The 8,280-nt window shown below is 47.6% G+C and overlaps 2 protein-coding genes across 3 annotated transcripts in view; one reads left to right on the top strand and one right to left on the bottom strand.

The window, feature by feature from the left end:
- Positions 1 to 1,230: 1,230 nt before the first annotated feature.
- Positions 1,231 to 5,199, top strand: LOC134012963 (cytochrome P450 2J2-like). 2 transcript variants are annotated; one of them, XM_062452655.1, is made up of 9 exons: positions 1,231 to 1,552; positions 1,657 to 1,819; positions 1,963 to 2,112; positions 2,298 to 2,458; positions 2,562 to 2,738; positions 2,827 to 2,968; positions 3,087 to 3,274; positions 3,362 to 3,503; positions 3,829 to 5,199. In XM_062452655.1, the coding sequence occupies exons 1-9, from the start codon at positions 1,370 to 1,372 to the stop codon at positions 4,002 to 4,004; spliced, it is 1,482 nt and encodes a 493-aa protein (XP_062308639.1). In that variant the 5' UTR covers positions 1,231 to 1,369; the 3' UTR covers positions 4,005 to 5,199. The 2 variants fall into 2 exon arrangements, with proteins under 2 accessions (XP_062308639.1, XP_062308640.1); XM_062452656.1 differs by having other exon boundaries at positions 1,417 to 1,552; positions 1,725 to 1,819.
- A 165-nt stretch (positions 5,200 to 5,364) lies between these two features.
- The window catches only part of hook1 (hook microtubule-tethering protein 1), an 8,453-nt gene continuing 5,537 nt past the window's right edge, over positions 5,365 to 8,280 (bottom strand). The window contains exons 13-22 of the mRNA XM_062452178.1: positions 8,162 to 8,246; positions 7,968 to 8,028; positions 7,592 to 7,732; positions 7,323 to 7,410; positions 7,161 to 7,192; positions 6,980 to 7,062; positions 6,794 to 6,894; positions 6,606 to 6,707; positions 6,384 to 6,452; positions 5,365 to 6,208 (exon numbers count right to left, since the gene is read on the bottom strand). Of these exons, the coding sequence (XP_062308162.1) occupies positions 6,053 to 6,208; positions 6,384 to 6,452; positions 6,606 to 6,707; positions 6,794 to 6,894; positions 6,980 to 7,062; positions 7,161 to 7,192; positions 7,323 to 7,410; positions 7,592 to 7,732; positions 7,968 to 8,028; positions 8,162 to 8,246 (918 nt within the window). The 3' untranslated portion in view covers positions 5,365 to 6,052. The remainder of the gene's footprint in view (positions 6,209 to 6,383; positions 6,453 to 6,605; positions 6,708 to 6,793; positions 6,895 to 6,979; positions 7,063 to 7,160; positions 7,193 to 7,322; positions 7,411 to 7,591; positions 7,733 to 7,967; positions 8,029 to 8,161; positions 8,247 to 8,280) is intronic.

The raw sequence follows: 8,280 nt of genomic DNA, 5'->3' as shown, positions 1-8,280 counted from the left end.
TGGCTCGTCAGCGGAGTCATGGAGACGGATATGCAAACACAAGAGGTCGACCTGCATCCAGTTCATGGAGAATCACTATTAAAATTTTAAAAGTCAAAGATATATTTTTTGTAATACAAATATATCTGTTTCCTTACCTCTCCTGACCCCTGGTTATTCTGCTACACCTGAACTGCAGCAGATATATAAAAAGAGAACACAACAGCGTTGATGTTTGTTATGAAAGACACCGGGCATAGCATCTGACAGTGGCACAAAACAAAGATTAAAAACCTTTCATGTTTTAGTGTAATTCTGACCAGATAGATGAGTGAAACCTTTCATGTTTTAGTGTAATTCTGACCCGATAGATGAGTAAAACCTTACGTGTTCAAACTGCACCTCGTGTGGCACAGTCTGTGAGAACCAGCATAGCGCGGTAGAGGACTGATTTAGTTTCCATTTCCATCACATTCTTCAAAGAGCCGTTTAGGGGGGAAACCCCACCAGTGCCACATCACAAAGAGCTAATAATCAGCAAACTTTTAGCAAAACACCAGCAGTGTTGATATTTAGCTTCAGTAGTGTGGGGAAAAATATATATATAAAGTTGACAAAAAACCTACACAGGTTGAAATAAAGGATCCTCTGAAGTGCTGCGCACCACTGCACTGTTACCATGGCAGCTGTAACAAGACAGTATGGGTTACCATTGCAGCTGCAAAAAGACAGTATGGGTTAGCGTGGCGGCTGTAACAAGAGTACAAAGTTGTTATTATAATTATTGCTATGTCAGTGTTTCCCATACATTGATTTATTTGTGGCGGCCCAGCACAATTATTATTTTTTTTTTTAAATTTGTTTTACTGTTTAACATGGCAAAGGAAAGTGTATAGCTGCGTGCAGCGCATAGATTCTCTCAGCCCCTTCTTGCCCCGCTCGCGTTCTCTCTCTCTTACTACCACTGACCGGTCTGTAAATAGCCCCCTCTCTCCGTGCACGCTCTGAATCAATACGCGGGATGAACTGCTTCTTCCCTCAGAAAAGAGGGCCGGAGAGTCAATCCAGAGATTAAAATGATGATTATTTTGCAAGATTAATGGGTACTACTGATAACCAGCCAATTGTATAGTCGTTTAAAATGAGAAGAATGTCTAGTTGGGGCCTCTCAAACTAACTGCCCCTCCCCTCCTCCCTCCCTCTCTCCCCTGATCGTTCTGGCAAAACACATAATTCCTGGAATCCCCTCTGGCAGTGTAGGGAGAGTAGCTGCAGAGAGCAGACGTGCTTCTGCATCGAGCTTCAGGACCAGAACCAGACCAGCAGGCAGGGTAGCAGCAGGACAGTCTGCAGCAACATTCATCCTTAACCGGGGGTCTTGCAGTAAAGCATGATTATTTACAAGGTCTTTGAGTTCCTGGACCTGACAGGCTGGCTGGTGTTCATCTCAGTCTTTCTGCTGGTGGCGGATATGGTCAGAAACAGGATTCCACCCAACTTCCCTCCCGGACCCCGACCCCTACCGTTCCTGGGAAATGTCTTCACGGGAGTGGACTTCAAGACCATGACAAAGGTTTGCAGAAAGGAGAGAAGCACTGAAGAGATTGTTGTTTAAATGTGGCTGTGCAGCAGTTCCTCCAGACCTCCAGTGTTTCTGATGGTGTGTTTCCCCACAAGCTGTCTGAGGAGTACGGGCCTGTGTTCAGCTTGAGGAGGGGAAGTGAGAGGGTTGTGATTGTGTCCAGCTACAAGATGGTGAAGGAAGCTCTGGTGAATCAGCTGGACAGCTTTGCTGATCGCCCCATCATCCCGTTGTTCCATGTTGTCTTCAAAGGAATCGGTGAGCATGTGGCAACGACTAAACACTCAATTCATGTTGTCAAAGTTGAAAAAGTAGGGTTTAATTTTAGTCACTTGCAATGGCGTCAGGCTGGCTAGTTGTTCACCAATATCTGACTTCATGCTCTTTTCTCATTGGTCCAGGCATATCTTTAAGCAATGGCTATGTGTGGAAGATGCAGAGGAAGTTTGCCAACACCCACCTGCGTCAGTTTGGCGGGGGGAAGAAGACCTTGGAGAAAAACATTGAACAGGAGAGAACCTTCCTCTGTGAGGCGTTTCAAGAAAAACAAGGTATTCCCGGCCATGCCATGTTATGTTGTGTCCTTGGGCAAGGCACTTTACCCTACTTGCCTCTGGGAGAATGTCCCTGTACTTACTGTAAGTCGCTCTGGATAAGAGCGTCTGCTAAATGACTAAATGTAAATGTAATGTACCAACTGGTCCAAAGTTCTGTCCTGCTGTGATTGTACTTCCAGGAATGCCTTTCAATCCACATTACTTTCTAAAAAACGCTGTGGGAAACGTGATCTCCTGTGTGGTGTTTGGTCATCGTTTTGACTACAGAGACGACAACTTCCAGAACATTCTGCGCTTGGACAATGAAGCCGTCCTACTGTCTGGCACAGCAAGAGCTCAGGTCAAAAATCTCGACTCAGAGACGCATCAGTGAATCATCATCCTTGGATTTTGTAAACAGCTAAATAAATCCTAACAAATCTGCCTGTTTATCCTTCCACCAGCTGTACGATGCTTTCCCCGGCCTCTTCAGTTACCTGCCAGGACCACATCACACCATCCACGCCAACTACCGCCAAATCATCAACTTCCTAGAGAAGGAGGTGGAGGCGCACCAGAAGGACTGGGACCCCGAGGATCCCCGAGATTTCATCGACACGTACCTGACGGAGATCGGCCAGGTACTCACCCATTTTGGATAGAGATGGAAGTGCACTGTGAGGACACTGGAAGGTCACATCCCATGACCCCTGTTGTTTCCCACTGTAGAGGATGGAGGACCCTAAAGCTGGCTTCAACATTGAGTCACTGGTGGAGTGCATCCTGGACCTGATTGAGGCTGGAACAGAGTCTGCAGCCACTACTTTACGCTGGGCCCTGGTCTACATGATGAACTACCCAGAGATTCAAGGTGAAAACAGTCCAACTACCATCTCATTGCTCATTTGTAAATGCAATTCATGACAGCATTCCTTGGTGTGCGTGTTAAGCTACATTATTTGAATCTCAGAGTCTGTTCCACCCCACAGAGAAGGTCCAGGCTGAGATAGACAGCGTGATTGGACAGTCGCGGCAGCCCAACATGTCCGACAGACCCAACATGCCCTACACGGAAGCTGTCATCCATGAAACCCAGCGGTTGGGAAACATCGTCCCATTGGGCTTCCCTAAAATGGCCAGCAAAGACTCCACTATAGGGGGGTATTTCATACCCAAGGTAAAATCACAACGTTCAAATCACCCTCAGCGTGATTGAAGGTTTTAAGGCTACTGGTTCCTTCATTACTGTCGTCCCTTTCCCCAGGGGACTGCGATTATAACCAACCTCGCTACGGTGCTGTTCGATAAGAACGAGTGGGAGACTCCAGACTCCTTCAACCCAGGACACTTCTTAGACTCACAAGGCCAGTTCCAGAAAAGAGAGGCCTTCATGCCATTCTCAGCAGGTGACACAATCTCTCTGAGATGGATATCAAAGCTATCAAACTTGAAGTAGCTAACTAGAACTGTGAGAAGTTCATTGGGGTAAAAGATTGTACTTCTGGGGTAGCTTTTTTTAAACTAAGTAAGAAAGTAATTCAGTAAGAAAAGCGTTAACAACTGAGCAGATTTGAGTTGCTAATTCCCTGAAACACGACAAATCGAGTTAGCCCAAATGTTAAATCTTTTAAGGGATGTGTGACTTGATGGCTACCCAAGCCATACTCTTCCACTGATCTGAAGGGACCTTATCTATCTTCTTCATGCCCATGCTGAGTGCTTCCCCCTCAGGCAGGAGAGTGTGTCTGGGGGAGAACCTGGCCAGGATGGAGCTGTTCATCTTCTTCACCTCAATGCTCCAGAGGTTCACCTTCTCTCCTCCACCTGGAGAGATGCCCAGCATGGAGGGACTCATGGGGTTCACCTACTCCCCTGAGGAGTTCCTGGTGCAAGCCCACCTGCGTTGATCCCTCTGGCTTGCTGTAGCCGGTCCTTTGAGAACCAGGGGAGCCTCCTGAAAGGGTTGTAGAAAAAACATCACACTGCTGTAATTATGATGATGGAGAAATGATCATGGTTTATATGATTGATATAGAACCACTTAATCACCTTTTTTACTTTTATATATTATTGAAAACCAGATGCAAAGCTGTTGATTGATTAGAATTGCCACTAAAGGCCAAATGTGGAAGACCAGATAGATAGAGTTTGAGTGCCAGAGAGAGAAGTATGTGTGTAGGCCTCTCCCATGAAGGACTACATAGCCCAGATATTGAGAACTACAACCGCCTGATGTCAGGGGACAGATTTATGTCCTTAGACTCAGTGTCCCTGTGCAGCTGGGCGGCAAGGCCTCACGAGGGCCCTGGAAGGGGAAGGTAGAGGAAAAGTACTGGTAATGTAAATTTTGTGACGATTGACCAACCGGGTGTGAAATACATAAATGCATCTGTGACCAGAGATAATGTACCAATGACAAAAGATCTTAAAATAATGGAAAGTAGATATATAGGCAAATGTCCGGAGAAAAAGGCCAGTCAGACTCCGGAGTCTACTTACGTTTGTTGGAATCAATCCTTTGTGTTGGATTCGAATAAACACTTTGCATCTTACTTTTCTGCCTTTTCCGTGCTGTTTTAAAACTTGGATATTGGATAAAAAACTTGGATATTGGATAAAAACTTGGATTATTGTACTTTGACAAAAGGCTGGAGGACTTGGCTACTGGAACTACCATTCTCTATGTAGGGTGTGGTGTTACTACATTATATAACCAGGTGACATGCTTAAACGCTAGAAAAGTTAGTAAGTACGTAATATGTTGCACACATCTTTTCTGACAATCCTGTTAAAATATACAGCAAGACTGACTTTCTTCGTAATTGTTTTTCCCCTGAACTAAAAGTACTAAAAGTATACATTATTCAAAAACTGCTTGTTATGACTTGTTTTACATACCACTGACTTCTTGCTATGATGAACTTTGCTTCAAGTAATGCACGTGGCTAATGATTGGTGAATGACTACAGAAAATGTGAGTTTGTGCTGGAGTTAAGTGTTAAGTTCCTAGAATCATTTACAGGATCAAGTTCAGTTCTGTAGCTCATGAAACGTTTATAATCTCTGTCCAAATAAAACAGGAGACATTCCCCAACAGTTCAACTAAGAGTCACTGCTTTTTCCACACGCCATGTCTTACATAACAAGCACTTTGTTTACACTGGCAAGACAAATATTTAAATATTTGTCTTGCCCAGTGTAAACAACATTTGCCCCCCCCCCCCCCCCCCTTCCTGCTCCTCCAACATACATCAAACAGACACACCATTCTGAAAAAAGAAATTTACTCATTTATTCACTCATTCAAAATTAAAGATTTAAGACTTCTGGGTGTATAGTGTTCTGTTTTGTCTATTATTAACAGTGGACGTGTCCCCTGGGTGAATGTTCACATAGGATCCCTCCAGTTCTCCTGCCAGACAGGAGCCCCACATCCCAGCCTCCTTTGCTCAGAGTCCCAGCAAACTCAGAGAAGTAGACCCCCAGAGCGAGTCATAGAGGTGTCTGTCCTCCCTGTCCACTCAGTGTGGACAGGGAGGACACAAGGTTTACTGTCTAGTTAATCATCTGCTTAGGAGAACCAACCCTAGAGAGTCCACTAGTCCTATAGAGTCCCCTAGTCCTATAGAGTCCCCTAGTCCTATAGAGTCCACTAGTCCTATAGAGTCCCCTAGTCCTATAGAGTCCCCTAGTCCTATAGAGTCCCCTAGTCCTATAGAGTCCACTAGTCTTAGAGAGTCCACTAGCTCAAGTGTAGACAGATTGTGTGCTTAAGGTCACTTGAGTGCTCTCTTAGGGGAGGGGCAAGGGCGTGACAAGTTTGCGTTCTTGTGATAGTGTTCTATCTCCACGGAGACGGCTGGGCTGGTGCTCTATCCCCACGGACACGGCTGGGCTGGTGTTCGGTCTCTCGGTGGCGACCGGCAGGAGGATGGCTGTGCGGAGGGGGCGTGTCCTACTGGGAGGCGGCGGCCGGAATGCTGACGGAGCCAGCGCGTCGCTGAGCGCTGGTCACCTGACGCTGCTGGGACAGGAAGGACTGGCCGGGCGGGGCCAGGGAGGTGCGGCCCGCCAAGCGACCTTCGATGGCCAGCTTCTGGAAGTTCAGGCTCTGGGGGGGGGGGAGGAAATAGGAGAGGAGGGAGAAGGGAGGAGGAAAGAGGAGAGAGAAGGGGGGGGAAAGAGGAGAGAAGAGAGAATGAGGAAAGCGGAGAGAACAGATAAGTATGGAGGGAGGAGTTAAACCAGTATAAGACCCTGCTCCAGGTGTGTGCAGCTCGTCCTACCTTGTTGTACCAGGCTGTCACTATCAGCTTCTCTTCGTACTCTCTCAGCTTGGCCTGCTCACACTCACGCTGCCAAACACAGGGAGACAGCCCATCACACACACACACACACACAGGGAGACAGCCCGTCACACACACACACACACACAGGGAGACAGCCCGACACACACACACACACACACACACACACACAAGCCGTCACCAACAGACAGACACACACACCTCTAGTGTGAGGACCCTGTGGTCTCTCTCTGACAGCTGGGTCTTCAGGGACATGATCTCAGCCGTGGCAGGGTTCAGCTTGGGGTCCAGGGCCCGGATCACCTGGAGGCCAGGGGTCAGAGGTCAGCGCTCCATCTGGGAGGACGTGTGTGTGTGTAAGTGTGTGAGAGTGTGAGTGAGGGTCTCACGTTGCGAGCTTTCTCCAGGTAGATCTTGTATCTGTCCTCCATAGCTCTCATGTCCTCATCCTTCTTCTTCAACGCTGCTGTCAGCTCATCCACACGGACAGCTGGACACACACACACACACACACACACAGTCAGTCATGTGGTTGCTAGCACTCACAGGTGTGTGTTGTGGTTGCTAAGACTCACATGTGTGTGTGTTGTCAGGCTGCAGGTCGTCTAGAAGCTCCTTCTTCTTCATGATCTCATCCTGAGCCTCGTTTAGCTGCACCCTGACACACATGCTATTATTTTGTAGGTCGTTTTGGATAAAAGTGCTGCTAGATGAATCTAATGGTGCAAGCCTGTGTGACATCATTGGTCTACTTACATGTGGGCATCCAGCTTCCTCTTCAAGTTAGACTGGAAAAGAAAAACAGAATCCGATATGAAAAACCACATTCAAAACACACATGGTTTATTCACGCTACAGTTTATAGAGGTCATCTGTGCATGGAAACGGTGGTGAAATGGTGCGTTTGTTTTGACTCACATCTTCAGACTTGGCTCCCTGATCCTGCAGGGCCTTCTGGAGATCCTCCACCTCCTGCTGCAACTCCCTGATACGCTCCTGACTCAGCCTGCACACAGGAAGTACATCACCTCACACACAGGAAGTACATCACCTCACACACAGGAAGTACATGTTGCAATACTGTTGGGAAGCCTGCAAATCTAACGTTTCATTGAAGGTAACTATGCATTTTTCCATAATAAACGTGAACCAGGTGATCCAGTTCACCAGGCAGGTGAGGCGTGTACCTGTCGTCAGTGTCCAGCTTGCAGCGGGTCCTGTGGGCGTCCTCCAGCTGCTCCTGCAGAGCCGCGATCCTCTCTCCCTCCTGCAGCTCCTGCTGCATGCGTAGCATCTTGTTCTCATGTTGCAGGCGGAGCAACTTCTCCCTGCAAACACACTCCTGCTCACCAGGGGGCGCCACACAGCTGCTCTGGAGCAGGAACACTTCCATTCTCTAGAGACACGCTCTCGCTCGAGGGAGAGGAGGATGTGTGTGTGTGTGTGAGAGAGAGGGTAGAGAGGCGGGTGTGTGTGTGTGTGTCTGTGTGTGTGAGAGAGAGGGTAGAGAGGAGGGTGTGTGTGTGTGTGTGTGTGTGTGAGAGAGAGGGGGGAGTGTGTTACCTGTATTCAGTAGGCAGCATCTCAGAAGCGAGGTTGTCATGACTACCAGCAGAAAACATCCCTGTGGGAGAGATGAAACGACAACATCCATAGGATCACTAAATAATACCATGTTAATACCATAACATGTCAAAGTTCAAATGTTCAAGGTCAAAGTTCAGCCTGACTGAAACTCTTGAGGGCCAATCAGATACCTGCTTGCAGAAGCTGGTCCTGGATCTGGGAGCAATGCAGCTCCTCATTGGTCTCCTTCAGGGAGTCTCTCTCCACCATGATGCGCTGGTGATGTCAGGAAGCAGAGGGTCAGACCAGC

This window comes from Osmerus eperlanus, chromosome 26, assembly GCF_963692335.1.
Source record: "Osmerus eperlanus chromosome 26, fOsmEpe2.1, whole genome shotgun sequence".
Classification (NCBI taxonomy): Eukaryota; Metazoa; Chordata; class Actinopteri; order Osmeriformes; family Osmeridae; genus Osmerus; species Osmerus eperlanus.
This window is presented reverse-complemented; position numbering and strand designations above follow the sequence as displayed.